Raw genomic sequence first — 16,362 nt, 5'->3', positions numbered from 1 at the left:
CAGGGAGGAGAAGCCGAGCAGCAGTTGCATCTGGGTATGGTGCAAACGGTGCCTCACAAGTACCAGGACTTCTTGGAGGTTTTCTGTGAGAAGGAAGCTGACAAGTTGCCGCCTCACAGACCTTACGACTGCGCGATTGATTTAGTGCCAGGGGCGCAACTGCCTGCTGCCAAGCTGTACTCCATGTCGGAAGACGAGATGCAAGAGCTTCGGGAGTTCATAGACCATAACCTCAAGCGAGGTTTCATCCAGGAATCTAAAGCAGCGGGTGGCAGCCCTGTGTTCTTTGTGAAGAAGAAAAACACGCCCCAAAAAAGGCTTATAGTGGATTACAGGTTCATAAACAGCTTGACTAAGCCCAAAGCTTTCCCCATGCCCAAGATTGACGACCTTTTAGCGACCGTCAGGAGGGGCAAGATTTTCACCAAGCTGGACCTACGTGGAGCTTACAATCTCATCCGCATCCGGAAAGGAGATGAGTGGAAGACCGCCATGTTCACCCCTCTGGGCACATACGAATACAGAGTCATGCCTTTCGGTCTCCAAAATGGCAGCCACGTTTTTCAAGCATTTATGCACCACGTGCTAGCAGGTCTCCTCTACAAGAAGTGTGTCTGCTTTCTCGACGATATCCTGATTTTCTCGGAATCGTCGGAGGATCACGATAAGGACGTGAGGGAGGTCCTGCAGAGGCTGAAGGACCACAGGCTGTACGCCAAGTTGGAAAAATGCCAGTTTGATGTCAGAGAGGTTGATTTCCTTGGCTACAAGTTGTCCGACGAGGGACTGGCCATGGACAGGGCTAAGGTTCAAGCGCTGTTGGACTGGAAAAGCCCTCGAAATCGGAAAGAGGTCCAGAGGTTCATCGGCTTTGCCAATTTTTACCGCAAGTTTATTAAAGGTTTTGCGAACGCGACGGCGGCTATCACTGACACCCTCAGTTCCAAGAAGAAGAAGTTCGTCTGGACCGAACAAGCGGAGCGGTCCTTCCGGACGCTTAAAGGTCTTTTCGCCTCCGAAGAGCAGCTGCTCCACGTGAATCCCGGCAGACCCATGCGGGTAGAGACCGATGCGTCAGACAGAGCGGTTGGGGCCGTTCTTTTGCAAGAGGATTCGCAAGGCAACTGGAGACCGGGTGCGTTCTACTCCCGGAAGCTCAGCAAGACGGAGCGCAATTATACCATATGGGACAGGGAGTTGTTGGCCATTCATGCAGCTTTCAAAGCGTGGCGACACTTCTTAATAGGAGCCAAGCACACGGTGCAAGTCCGCACGGATCACAAGAACTTAGAGTATTGGCGGACGGCTAAGTTACAGACCCAGCGACACATGCGCTGGGCGGAGTTCTTTGCGGATTTCGACTTCAAAATAGAATACATCCCAGGAGACTCCAATGTTATTGCAGACGCGCTGTCCCGAAAGCCGCAATACTTGGAGGAAGCAGCTCCAATCGCAGCAAAGCACATTTTCGCACCGCAGGCGTGGACGTGCGCTACCATCGCAGTCGACCTGGACGCGGTGCGACGCGCGTTGCAAAGGGATCAGTTTGCACAGTCCAAGATGGAGGAGCTACGCGGAGGGTCGCGAGACAACGATGAGTTCCAATTGCAAGATGGACTTTTGACTCGTAAGGGTGCCCTTTACGTGCCCACCGACGATCTTCGAGCCAAGGTTCTGCAACAATTGCATGACGCCCCTAGTGCAGGCCATTTCGGCAAAGAGAAGACGATGGAATTGGTGGCTAGAGACTTTTGGTGGCCCCAGATGAGAGGAGAGGTGGCGGACTACGTCGCCAGGTGTGATATCTGCCAGAGGTCCAAACCAGTGCACCAGAAGCAGGCGGGATTGCTAGAACCGCTGGAGACACCGCAGCAACCGTGGGAGAGGGTAGCGTTGGACTTTGTTACGGACCTGCCCAGCTCCAGAGGTAAGACGGCGGTGTTAGTGGTGGTGGACTTGTTCACCAAGATGGCGCATTTCATCCCTTGTGCCAAGGTGGCGACGGCAGAACAGACCGCAAAGCTCTTCATCGATCACGTCTTCAGAGTGCATGGACTTCCGCAGTCCGTCTTGTCCGACAGGGGGCGCCAGTTTGTTTCCACTTTCTGGCGAAAGCTTCTGGGCATATTGCACGTCAAAATCAACCTGACATCGGCGAGACATCCACAAACCAACGGTCAAGCGGAGAGGGTCAACGCGATCATGCAGCAGTACCTGCGGTGCTACGCCAACCAGCGACCTGCGGCGTGGGTGGACTATCTGCCGATGGCTGAATTCGCCTACAACAACACGAAACACGCATCCACCGGGGTGACGCCTTTCTTCGCGAACAATGGCCGTCATCCCAGAACCTTCCCGAGATTTGCGGCACCAGGAGGGGGGGGGCCTCAAGATGCCGACCAGTTTGCAGCGGAGTTGCAAGAGGTGCACGAGGAGCTGCGGAGACATTTGGAGCTGGCAAAACAGGCGTATAAGGTGCAGGCCGATAAGCACAGGAGGGCGGGAGAGGACATCCAGATTGGGGACTGGGTGTGGTTAGCAGCCCACGCGATGCCGGCCAGGTCATTGGCCAAGAAGAAGTTAGGACACAGGCAGCTAGGGCCATATCAAGTTGAGGCTAAGATCAATCCGGTGGCTTTTCGTCTAGCCCTTCCGGAGGGTTCCAGGGTGCACCCGGTCTTTCATAGGTCGGTGCTCACTCCCTACAAAACCCCACACAGGTTTCAAGAGTCAGGAGCACTCCCAGAGCCACGTAGGAGGGCGCCTGAGGGGGGGGAATCGCCAAGACCAGAACCTCTTAACGAGGTCACAGAGATACTGGACTCGAGATGGGGGGAGGAGGGAGTTGAATATTTTCTAGCCAGGGAAGGCACTCCGGCCTCTGCCAATAGCTGGGTGCCGGGTTACGCGTTGGACGAACCCCTGTTGAAGGAGGAGTTCCATGCACTTTTTCCGCACAAGCCCATGCCCGAGGAGTATTTTGATGATTGGCTTTTCACGCCCACTTTGTCAGACAGCACGTTCGAGGGTTTCTCCTCACCCGAGGGCCATACGCCCGAAACAAGCCCGACCAGGGATCCGAGACTGGGGGGGGAGGAGACAGGCCCTTGTTGGTGGGTGGATCAGCCAAGGGAGGCATGGAGTCAGAGATGGATGGTAGGTCCTTGGCAGGCAGCGCCAGGAGAAGCAGTGATGGAGGAAGAGACTGTGAGGTCTGTGGGTGGGGAACCCGAGTTCGAACACACATATACGGAGATGACAGAGGAGAACGTTGAGGTGGACAACTTGTATCCTGAACCGACCCAGGAAGTACCACGTTTTCCTCAACCTGCACCCGGCGAGCGGGAGGGGGGAAGGGGGGGCTTCGAGGGGGGGATGGATGTCAGGGTTTCTGGGAGAGAGGAGGAGATGACAGAGGAGACGGAGAGCGAGTGGGAGGAGGGGCAGAAGGATGAGGAAGAAGATGACGGAATTCTGAGGGAATCCACGAGTCTGAGCAGCGAGTCAGAGGATTCTCAAAAGGGGGTTACCTTAATCAAGCAAAAGGGAGGAGAAGGGAGAAGCGGAGAGGAGCCCAGTGGAAGACAGACGCAGCAAGAGGCGTCTCAGCCGGAACGGAGAAAAGGGGGTGGAGTCGTCAGCCTCTCGGAGGGAGCAGGATTAGGAGAGAACAGAGAAAGGGGGTTGGAGCAAGGTGTTCAGCCGGAAAGGGTGGAGAGCAGAACAAGGGGTGGTGTAGCGGTCGAAAGAAAGGTCAGCAGCAACGTACGCGCGCCAAGTTCAAACGTAGAGGCGCGCGGAAGTGGAGAGAGCTCAGGGGAGGAGCCCGGCCCTAAAGCCAGAAGGAGGGGGGAAGAGGCGGCAGAGGATTCAGCCTCAGGCGAGTCACGGAGAGAGGGAACCCAGGGGGGCAGGAAGACCCTGCGGAAAAGAAAGGAGAGGAAGAGGTGGTCTAGAGCCAGGCTATTAAGTTGGTGTGGAAGAGGGGAGGAGTCAGAGGGGACTTCAGCGGTCTAACGTGACAGACGTACGGCCACGATGCTGAACTGTACGAGAAGCAGAAATCTTCAATAAACTTTTCCTGTAAATAAACTGCAACGGAGTGAGGTCTCTTGTGAGCTGGGACCCGTCCTGGGTGGCCGTGACAACATATTTCCCTCAATTCTCCTCATAGCAAGGTCAAGATGCTTTGGAAAAATTAGATATTTCACTTCTGCTGTAGTTACCAGTGTGAATTAAGGTCAGTTATATATAGTTCATCTGCAGTTTTGCACGGTAGGCTTTACAGAGCACGGGAGCTGTCATAATGGATCAGTCCAATGGTCTATCTCATATAGAGTACTAGGTCTGGGCTATCATTAAAAGAGGAATAATTAAGTAATTAGTGCTGGGAAGCAGAGATGAACTCCAGGCTCCCAAGATCACACTGGATCAGTCAAGTGCTGTTTAAAGTTGTCATGCCGATGGGCTACTAGAGTAGACTCAATGGGCAAAGATGGCCCTCTGAAGCGTTGCTTGCAGACAACTACCATCCATGCCAGCAGGTGGAATATATTACACATTTCTGACATTTCAATCTCACTCTTGCTCCAAGGAGCTCAGGGTCCCATGGATGGTTTTCCCACTTTTTTATCCTCACACTCTCCATGTGAGTTGAGCATACCAAAATGACACCCCCAAGCACAACAGAACATCCTCATCCCGTGATGGAATGCCTACAATGCAACACAACACAACACAACACAACACAACACAACACAACACCTGCCCCTACAAGGCAGGACTACAGGAATGAGAGATAAGGCAATTATACTCTTACTTCTGCTACAATGAAATGGTGGTGTTTATACTGAACGTGCTGCATCACAACCTTTCCTCCAATATGAGATGTAGCATCCTTGTGCACTACCTTGACCGACCAAACCCCAAGAGTGCTCACTAAAGGTTCCTCATCATCCTGGAAAAACGTTCTGTCCGGGACCTGTTGTTGTTCAACGTCTTTAAAAATGACCCGGATTAAGGAATTGAGAGGATGCTTATCAAATTTGCAGATGACATCATACCAGGAGGTGTAGCTAATGCCACAGAATACAGAATCAGAATTCAAGGTAACATTAACAGATTGGAGAACTGGGCCCACCCTAACAAAATGAATTTCAGTAGGAACAAATGTCAGGTTCTACACGTAGGCAGGAAGCACCAGCTGTACAAATACAGCTGGACTGCCAGGAGTACATGTGAAAAGGACCTAGGGGTCTTGGTAGATCACAAGCTTAACATGAGTCAACAGCATGATGCAGCAGCAAATAAAGTTAGTGCTGCATCAACAGACATATACAGTAGTGTCCTAATCAAGGGAAGAGTACTACTCTATTCTGCCTTGGTCAGACCACACCTGGAGTACTGAATCCAATTCTGGGTACCACAATTTAAAAAGGATACTGACAAGTTGTGCCGAGGGCAACCAAGATGATAAAAGAGTCTGGAGAAGTTGCTTAGCCTGAGTAAGAGGAGTATGTTTAGCCCGACTGAATCAGAGGGGACTGACAGGTGATATGATAGCCATCTTCAAATATCTAAAGGGCTGTCACGTGGAATTCAAGTTACGAGAAAGGATATTCCAACTAATCATCATGAAGAATTCTATGACGGTAAGACCTGTTTGCCCCTTCATGGATCACTGCCTTGCCGTGGCGAAGGGGCTTGAATAACTCAGAGAAGCTATGAGCTATGCCGTGCAGGGCCACCTAAGATGGACAGGTCATAGTGGAGAGTTTTGACCAAACGTGATCCACTTGGAGCAGGAACCGGCAAGCCACTCCAGTATCCCTGCCAAGAAAACTCCATGGACAAAGACAACAACAACAAAGGCCTGTTTGACAGTGGAACGGACTCCCTCAGAAGGTGAGGGACTCTCTTTCATTGGGAGTTTTTAAGCAGAGGTTGGATGGCCATCTGTCATGGATGCTGTAGTTAAGATTCCTGTACTGACAGGGGTTGTACTACCTAATCCACAGAGCCCCTTACAACTCTATGATTCTGTGTCAGAAAAACACCGCTCCACATTGTATGCAACACTTTCAGAGATGTCTCTTAGTGCACAACTTTTGCCTGCAGTCATCACATCCGCCATTCTAACTTCCACAATCCATTTTGTAGCTTTAGCAGAATTATATTATTCCACTTCTGCCAAATCTTTGTAGAATGGAAATCTGCCCATCCCTGCTGTAAGCAGGGGAAAAGACTAAAACATGCCAAGAAGGGGGGGAGAGACCCCTCCTCTCAATGGCACACTTAGGTCTCCGTTGCTCTCTCCCTCTGAAACCTGGAGTCCAAACCCATTTCTAGAAAATCTCATTGTTGCTTATGTTTTGGAAAACTTCTGCAGCCCTGAATATTTATTGTGTACTAACCAAACCAGAAAGAATGCATTGAATGAATTCAGTAAGATTGCTATTAGTATGTACTTACAAGAAGATGTATTTGTTCCTTCAGTCGATGCTGGAATCTTGTCTATAAGTTCTGCAATACACAGAAGGCAATATGATAGATAATAGAGATGCTCTGCCTTCCTATTGGAGCCCACAGTGCATTCCCAGAAAAACCAAATACTTCTCCCCTTAAAAAGAAGGAAAAGCAGCTCTGGAAAGGAAGAATCTTGAAAAGCTGATTGATATTCCGTATCTTCAAAAGTGTGTTGGGGGGGAAGAGTTGTTACCAGTTTGTTCTTGTATTTAGCATGTTTTTTTTTATTATTCTGTATTTTTATGCTGTGAAGTGCCCTGAGATCCAAGGATGAAAGGTGGTATATAAATTCAATATATAAGCAACAGAGAAAGCAATCTGATGATGTCTTAGGTACACTATGAATAACCCATTAAATAAATAAGCAAGCTCCATAGTCCTTGGCACAAAACAGGTAGAGCTTGGGAAATGTTTTCAGCTGTTTGTAACAGGCCACCCAGAAATTCAAGGGTTGAAAAGAATCACTTTGTTTTATTACATAAATTGGCAGAAAGTGCAAGAAATAAAACACTCCCTGGCTCATGACAATTGGACTTTCGGTTTCACAAGAAAAAAATGTTATGTTTAGATGGTTCTACAAACAAGAATCTGTAACATGTAGCTCTTTTGAAAATATCCATGCTAGGACAGGAAAGCCAAACCAAGAGGCAAGTTTAAAGAAGCTTCAGATTAGCCAGTGTAACGTGCGGAAGTTTTAGAGTGAATAGAAACTCAACTTGAATTAGTTTAAAATGTAAAACGCAAGAACTGATACAGACCAGCTGACAAATAATTAAAAAATGACTCTGAAGACTAGTTGAAATAAAGAGAACTAGGAAAGGAATCAGGATTGTTTAGGCTTCTGAAACTGTGTGGAAAATGAGCATAGGACCAACGAGCCAAGAATAGGCTGAAGACAATTTCAAAATATACATTAATGTTCCGAAGGAATCCTTTTGCTCTAGTTCAGAAATGCTCCCATTTCATTCTATAGCCAGGCTCTGTTAAACAGAGGCGTCTCAGAAAACTGGAAGTCCTCTGAAGTTGACAAATTAGCAGAACAAGCAGCTGCATGCAGTATGCACATTAAGTACTTATCAGGGAGGTGGAACTCAATCTTGAGACATCCTAAAGAAAAGTTAATAGAAAACCTGAATGTGTCCCCCATTATAAATACCCTGAGAACCATCCCAAGGAAGGCAGATCTAAAGGGCTTCCACTAATATAATATCTTATAAAGCATGCATGTTCCTAGAAGGGAAGCATATGCGATATTAACTATAGGAGCAAAAGAAGACCTATTCTGAAATTGCTTTTTCACAACTTCCAAAAGCACTAAAATTCAGCACTGCCATGCTACAAGAAGGCACATGCAACAGCAGAAGAAATTAGATGCATCTACATACTAGGCGAAATAAGATGCCATTATTAAGGAAGAAGAAAGGATGAACACCTAGCAGGTTCCAAGTTATAAACAGTGATCTCTAGAGCCCTACTGTAAGTGACTGACTGTTGCAATGGGCAACCCAAGACCACATTGAAAGATGATGGTGGCACTAAACTTCAGCTGAGGTCTCAATACTGCATTAAACAAAGCCACAGATACAGAGCCAGGAAATCAGATTGATTTCTTTTTTCTCCCGCATGCTAAAGATCCGGTAAGGTAAGCTGTAAAGATGTAGAGAAAGGCTGAGCCTGTAGAATTTGCTTCAAGGAGGCAAACATTTCAACTGGACTTACGTGAGGACGTGTTTGATGCTTTTGTCAAAACTGGTATCATGTTGGTGGGTTCTGCAAAACAAAACAAAAATGAGAAGCAGTTACACATGCCAGGGCATTGCCATGTGTAAAAGGTTGTGTCCTGATGAAACTTGCAGGGGAAGCAAAGTCAACTTCTAATATAACCCAAAACGTCTAATATAAATGTTTTTTGAGAAACAGGGAAGAAATGAAGAGCTAGTTCTTCTTAGGACAGTTAGTGAGGTTTGGTTTCTTACGACTCTTCATTTGCCTTAAGAAAATTACATCTTATAAGTGCATGGATCAGAACAAGTATCATATCAATTAAATATCCTAAATGGCAAAACTGAAAAGGGAGGGCTGTGTAGAGTTTGGCAAGCCATGTCCTGGTGAATTAATTTTACTCGATTGCTATTTTGCCTCTGTCTGTTCCAACATGGGGAATTATATTAGAACTTGGAAAATGATAGATATGTTCTCTGGAACACAGAGTGAATCACATAAGATGAAATTCAACAGATATAGATGTGCGCAAATGTCCTGTACAAAAAAGGGAGGGGGGAGAACAAGGCACAAGTATAAGATATGGCAGACCTGGTTTCACAGAAGTGTTTGTGGGCATCCACTGATCTCGAGAGACAATGGAAAAGTGTACCATCCAGGGTAAAGTCAAACCATTGGAGAATTACAGCACCTGCTTTGGCTCTACAGACCAGTATGGGAAAGACATGTTTTATTGGCGCTGGGGCAGATGAAGGTGTCTGGTGTCAGTGGTGCAGATGCACCATGGCATTTCTTCTCTCTGAGCTCTTCCCAGTCATTTCTCCTCTGATCATGCAAAAAGCATTGAGGTATCTTAGATGATCACAAGCTGAAGTTGAGCCAGCACTGCAATATGACTACTAAAAAAAACCCTAATGCACTTTTATGCTGTGTAAATAGAACTGTACAAAGTAGCAAGAGTTTCACCCTATTCTGCGTTGGTCAAGCCACATCTGGAGTACTGTGTTGAGGTTTGGGCACCAAATTTTAAAGAGGGCACTGACAAGTTGGAGCACACCCAGAGGAGGGGGACAAGGGTGCCAATGAACTGAAGCCTATGAGGAGCAGTTGGAAGAGTTGGGTATGCATAGCCTGGAGAGAAAAGGCATTTGAGGGGGAAACATGGTAGCAGCTTTCAAATATCTGAAGGCCTGTCACACAGAAGATGCAACAGACTTGTTCTTTGTTGCTCCAGAGGAGAAGACTAGGAGCAGGACTAGACCTTCTAGGTAGAAATTGCAGGAAAGCTGATATTTGGATAAATTTTCTAATGGTACAAGCTGTTTGACAGTGTAATCATGAAGAGAATGTAGACTCTCCTTTGCTGAAGCTATTTAAGTACATGGGGGATAGCCATCCATAAGTAGCCATCTGTTAGGGATGCTGTCATTGCATCTGCATTGAGCAAGAGGTTGGACTAGATGACACCCCCACCCATCCAAGACCTAGAATTCTATTCATGCAGAAGTGGTACCAAAGAAAAAATGTTTTGAGTGTCTATTTTCAGAATTGATTTTTTTCCAGCTAATGTAGTATCTCAATGAGCACGCACACACAAAAATACTTCCGTTAATTCTGGACACTTAACTCTCGTGCAACACATGAACCTTTTGACAAGGCAACTATATATAACTATTAGTCACCTCCCAAGATGATTGCTAGGGTTGTTCTTAGTGATACCTGAATAGACAAGTCTTTCAATTAAACTGTAAACTTTCAACTTGTAGTATGAAAAGCCATAATGCATGTGTATCTCACCTCTCTATATGAGCTATATGGTGTCTATAGTTCAACATGAAACATGAGAAAAGACATGGGTAATCTTATTTCAAGATGCATCAGGATTTTCTGGCTTAGAATGGTAAGAGCAGGCAGAAGAAATTTCAGACATTTGAAGGAATGAATATGCCAGATGGAATATGATAGATGTAGTTATGGCAATCCAATTCTTCAGATCTGCCAGACTCTTAGAAATACTGAATGCTATGCAAAATACAAGGAAGTTCCTCTGTAAATTGTACTCATTCCCAGTCATACAAAGCCACTAGGTGTCCACACAAAATACTTTTATTACTTCTCTCCAATGTACAGTTCAAGGCTTCCAAGACTAACATACAGCCTCTCTTCCATCCTTGGGGATGCTGTAGAGGGCTCCAGATTACCTGTTTATTGAAAATTCATCCTGATTTAATTGCACAATGCTTATGCAGAGGTTAGAAGAATGTGTCCGGTCTTTATTGAACATCTGCTCTTATTTGTTTTCAGGAAAGTAATGCAACAATGAGCATTCCTCGTGATTTGCTTGTGTAGTGTCTTCAAATTAATCATTTGTTCATCCCACATTTTTCATCCCGCATTTCCCCATCACTTTCCTAACAAAAAGTCCAGGGTTTTTTTTAGGAAGCGGATTTCTTACAGGACACAAATGTATCATTCAGCCAAATAAAGGCCAAGCTTATAGAACCAACTTAAATATTAGTGAGCTAATAATATACACCAAGTATTTAATTTGATAATCATATGAAGTCGAGTCACATAGACCCTGAGACAGTAACTACTAAACTCTATCATTACCACATTTATGTCACAGCTGGTGTAAAATCACTGTTCTAGGAAAAGCTAGTTCTTGGCTCCATTAGAAGAAAACAGGAATGGGATAAACAGAAAACAGGAAGAAGTTACTAGAAGGAGTGCAGTACTTGCTCCAGCGCTTGCCAAAGGCAGATGGCAACAAGATTTCTGGAAGAGCTACAATTGCCTTCTAAATATTTGCCAGCCTTCAAGAAATACACAGAACCATTGTCTTCCTTCATCTATGTTCACAACAGCAAAGCATTTCTTCTAAGGGAGCCAATTCATAATTCAATCTTTGATTGAAGCACCACAAAATTCCCTGGAAATGAGAAATGTTCACCCATGCGTCTTCTTCCCCTTCTACAGGTGAGCAGAAGGAATAAGCATATATTTAGAAGAAAATGAGAAAGCAGATCAAAGATGGTATCTATAGCCTAAGAAATGTTCAGCCACCCTAGATACAATCGATTGTTCTAGCACATAGATTTGGCTAGCTGATGGAGAGAAGTTCCTTGCTCCCACAGGAAACTCAGCAGGCATGACTCCTGGAATCCGAACAAGTCCTCTGCTCAAGTCCTCAAATAATCTGTTTTTTGTTTTCTTTAAACCCTAATCCATAGAGGAGGATGAATGATCTTTGGTCAGCTTCCTGTTAACAGCTGGTTAAGAATTTAAACTTATTTACAAGCCACATTTCAAACTTTTCTGAGGGGCAAGGACCAGTTCATTTTATAGGCAGGCATGGCATACTAGAACTATAAGTCCAGTTACAGATAGGTAGCCGTGTTGGTCTGCCATAGTCAAAACAAAAAAAATTCCTTCCAGTAGCACCTTAAAGACCAACTAAGTTAGTTCTTGGTATGAGCTTTCGTGTGCATGCACACGATCTGAAGAAGTGTGCATGCACACGAAAGCTCATACCAAGAACTGACTTAGTTGGTCTTTAAGGTGCTACTGGAAGGAATTTTTTTTGTTTTGACTATGGCAGACCAACACGGCTACCTATCTGTAACTGGAACTATGGAAGGCACCACATTGAGCTGCATGAAATGGAAGTCCATCAACCTCACCAAGAAACTTGCACAGGTACAAGGTATCTGAAGAAGTGTGCATGCACACGAAAGCTCATACCAAGAACTAACTTAGTTGATCTTTAAGGTGCTACTGGAAGGAATTTTTTTTGTTAGAACTATAAGTATTATTCTAGCTTTAAGCCCTTGAAGCTGTCAATACAGTAGGTAACCAACCCAGTAATTATCGTATTCAAGGTAAGAGATAAAGCTGTAGCTCAGTGGTAGAGCACTGTGTTTTGCATGCAAAAAGGTCTGAGGTTTAGGTAAAGGTCTAAACCACTGAGCCTCTTGGGCTTGCCGATCAAAAGGTCAGCGGTTCGATTCCCCGCGACAGGGTGAGCTCCCGTTGCTCGGTCCCTGCTCCTGCCCACCTAGCAGTTCGAAAGCATGTCAAAGTGCAAGTAGATAAATAGGTACCGCTCTAGCAGGAAGGTAAACGGCATTTCCGTGAGCTGCTCTGGTTCGCCAGAAGCGGCTTAGTCATGCTGGCCACATGACCCGGAAAAACGGTCTGCGGACAAACGCCGGCTCCTTCGGCCTATAGAGCATGATGAGTGCTGCAACCCCAGAGTCGTCCGCGACTGGACCTAATGGTCAGGGTTACCTTTACCTTTACCTTTAAAGGGCCTTGGATGGCTAAGTCCAGTCAAATCTGATTATGGGCTGCGGCACACCATCTCCGCTTTCAGGCCAAGGGAGCCAGCGTTTTTCCGCAAACAGCTTTCCGGGTCAAGTGGCCAAGATGACTAAACTATTTCTGGCGCATGGAACACAGTGTCCTTTACCTCCCAGGTTCAACACCACGGATGCTAAACACTACTATGTATTTTGCTGCTCAGCATGCATTTGGACACTTTTTAAGACAGGGTAACCAAACTTTGCATCATGGTCCTTAGGGCAAGGAAGCCTTTACCTACGTTAGGACACAAGTGGATGTCAATTTTAAGCAAACTGGAGGAATGAACTTTATACAACTGCACTGATTTTAACTACTCATTGATTTGTTGGCTTCGTGGAATTCTCAAGCAATGCTGGGTCTGAGGCTGCTAGCCCTTTTCATACAAGTCTAAATATAGATTGAAATTTATTACGTTTGGCACACATACCTTAAAATGTTGTCCTTAATTTATAAGAGATGTTATCAGTGCCCTTCATTAGAGTTTCATAAGATACTTACAGTGTGACAAAGCCCACACAATAAAGGTGTAGCAAGACTCTTTGTAGAGGAAAAAAGTGACAAATTAGTTGGTGAAAAGCAATTATCATAAATGTACCTAAGCCTCAGTGTTTGCTATTTATATCACCCTCTTGGAGAACTTCACACATCTTTCCTGACCTCAATTACTCTCTCCTAAGGAGGGCTGCATTTTGAAACATGGCAAAATAACACTCTTTATTGTAGTTTTTAAGAGCAGAGAACCTATTAGCATTAAAAAGCTAAATATGTATATGACCTTTAGTCCCCCCCCCCGATTCTATTAATTGGTTTCAAAATATTATTTATTTGAAGGTGACCTAGGTGAGCTATCCAAATACTTGCTAGTAAGACAACCTTATCAGGAAATACCTGGCTAAGTGGAAATAATATTCCTGGGAGGACAATAAGCTGAAGGGTAGACGAGACTGCCAGCATCACAATAGCTAGCAGAAAAAAAGGAGAAATAACCTGTGATAAAAACAGAATGAACAGCAGCCTTATTAAGGAAAAAAATCTTTCAAATATAGATGGAAAAGGCAGCCTCTAGAACATTCACATGCCCCTGTCGGGAAGGAAACCCCAAACAGAACTTGCCTTCATGTGGATCCTCAACCCTTAAAATCTAAAGAACAAGATGGTGGCGAAAGAAAAAAAATGAAGAGACCATGTCAGGCATCATCATATACAACAAAAAGTGTCTTTTCCTATATTGGTCAGTACAGCCACAGCAAGAGCTGTAACTTACCAATGGTTTGACTTTACCCCCAATGGCACACCTTTCCACTGACTTTTGAGACAGATGGATGCTAACAAGGAGGCACTCACTGTGCTTCCAGTCATACTTTTCTGTAGGTGTGAGAAGATGGCTTTTCATGCATGCAGACTCTGGGAGAGGAGACTGCAGCCACTTTGCTCCTTCCTGGCCATTTTTCTGCTGCACTGCAGTGAGGTAAGCTATAGTTTTGCATAGAGTGTCATCCAAAATTGTACTCGATGCTTTTAGCTCACCCAGCCTTAGGACAAACCTTTCTTACAGCTTGTTTGGGTAATTACAACACAAGCCTGAGATTGCTTGAGATGCTATGCCAAAGAGTGGCTTAGCTCAATGTGGCACAGCAGCAGAACTATTGGGAACAAGTTCCACAGGGCCTGCAAGACGGGGCTGTTCCACCAGGCCTTTGTCCTGGGCCCAGTCTGACCCACTTCTTTCTATGGGACCCTATATGTAAGTGGCCTCCTTGGCTCTTTCTACTGGCCCATATGGGACCAGCACGAGTGGCCGGGCCTGGTGAACTTTCAATTCCTTACCCCTACAGTTATGATTCATGGGTTCCCACTTAATTTTATTTTTATTTTCAATGTGATTTGAATTGTATTTTAAACTAATCGATTGGTTTTGAGTTTTTAATGTATTATATATTTGGTGTTAGCCACCCTGAGCCCGGCCAGGGCGGGTGAGCTACAAATTATTATTATTACTATTATTACTACTCCTAATAATAATAAATGACCACAGTCCCTCCCCCCACCCGCAGGATCCTTCATGCAAAGCTGTGGATTGGAGCAAGTGTGCTGTGCAAACCAGATTAATGGGCAGCAACGGTGCATTCACTGAATTGTACATCACTTTCTTTGATATTAATGGAGATTAATACCACTTTCTTGAGATGAGATAGCCCCCTTCAGAAAAACAATACAAGGCATTCCCAAAGGATAACCAGGAATGTTAACTTTTGACAAACAAAATCACAGAGCAATACAGAGCTATCTTGAAACAACTCTCGTTTCCATTCAAGAGGGAGTAGAATATTCCACAGTTATTCGGAGATTTTTCAGAGTGAACAAGGCTGAGCAACAAGGGGTCTGCAATTGTCAAAATCAACTGACAACTACAACAGGGGTCTTTGTAGACCTCCGTTACTATTCTCTCCATGTGCACACCAACCTTCCAATTCTTGTGAACACAGTTATCGTTCTGATCTTCTACTTGCTCACCCCCTGACCAATTGTCTTGAAGCAGTCCTCTCAAACTGTGTACAATTTCACCAGTTCTCCAATTAGATGTCGAGTGAAAATAATAGCATATACTGTAAAAAAAGCAAAGGTAAAGGACCCCTGGACGGTTCAGTCCAGTCAAAGGCAACTATGGGGTTGTGGCGCTCATCTCGCTTTCAGGCTGAGGGAGCTGGTGTTTGTCCACAGATAGCTTTTCGGGTCATGTGGCCAGCATGACTAAACCGCTTCTGGTGCAATGGGACACCATAATGGAAACCAGAGCGCACGGAAATGCCGTTTACCTTCCCGCCACAGCAGTACCTATTTATCTACTTGCTTTTGAACTGCTAGGTTGGCAGGAGCTGGGACAGAGCAATGGGAGCTTACTCTGTCATAGGGATTCGAACCGCCGACCTTCTGATCGGCAAGCCCAAGAGGCTCAGTGGTTTAGACCACAGCACCACCCATGTCCCTAGCATATACTGTACAGCGTCTGCAAATGTAATGTCGGATGCAGGGCAGTATGGTAAGCTTCACAATTGCAAGAGACCAGTGGGCATGTCTCTAGATAGCTTAGCCCTACCCAATGCGAGGGTTCCTTTTTAATCTACTCTTTACTATTGTCATAATATAAATCCAATCATAACCACTACAAGTAATTGTTTTGCCATCATGTTCCGGGTGTCCACTGATAAATCTGGCTCAGTTTTAATTTTATCAAATCCAAGTCTTTCTCTCATACACAAAAACAAATTTTGGCCTGTTTCCTCAAAAGAGTCTGAAACAGCAAGTGCCAAATGTTATTGCTATTAACGTGAAAGATGGTTGCTATGGTTGTACCAGCAAGCAGTTATGGAAATTCAGAACCTTTTATTGGAAAAATATATTGTACGAAGTATTTTCTTTACACGATCAAAAACTTGTCATCTTGGTTAGTTTGCATTCCTTAGTAATTATGCCAATTTTATTTAGCTATAGTATCTTCAAGGCCCTCACTGCTACAAAAATGCAACTGTAACAAATGATGTGTGTATTCAGGTGGAATTTTTTGATGTACATTTTAGGTTTCTGAATGAGATCCCCCACATATTCCACAATTCTTTCCCCATTTCTTTGGCTAGAACACAGTATGGGAATAACCTTATGCTCAGGCATGTGTCCATTTATCTGAGTCATTACTTCAGCCTAGCATGTCTGGCTTAGTCCTGACTCTCTGGGATATTGCTCGGAACTGGT

The 16,362-nt window shown here is 45.1% G+C and overlaps 1 protein-coding gene across 11 annotated transcripts in view; it reads right to left on the bottom strand.

Annotated features, from left to right (window-relative positions):
• Positions 1-16,362, bottom strand: part of NRG1 (neuregulin 1) — a 528,537-nt gene that overhangs the window by 127,833 nt on the left and 384,342 nt on the right. For 9 of the 11 annotated variants that reach the window (XM_081894106.1, XM_081894116.1, XM_081894122.1 and 6 more), the window contains 2 exons: positions 8,245-8,295; positions 6,472-6,522 (listed from right to left, as the gene is read on the bottom strand). The exons of the other annotated variants lie outside the window; for them this stretch is intronic. In XM_081894106.1, the coding sequence (XP_081750232.1) occupies positions 6,472-6,522; positions 8,245-8,295 (102 nt within the window). The remainder of the gene's footprint in view (positions 1-6,471; positions 6,523-8,244; positions 8,296-16,362) is intronic. 11 annotated transcript variants of the gene reach the window in all.

This window comes from Podarcis melisellensis, assembly GCF_964234715.1.
Source record: "Podarcis melisellensis genome assembly, chromosome: 17".
NCBI classification, from domain to species: domain Eukaryota; kingdom Metazoa; phylum Chordata; class Lepidosauria; order Squamata; family Lacertidae; genus Podarcis; species Podarcis melisellensis.
This window is presented reverse-complemented; position numbering and strand designations above follow the sequence as displayed.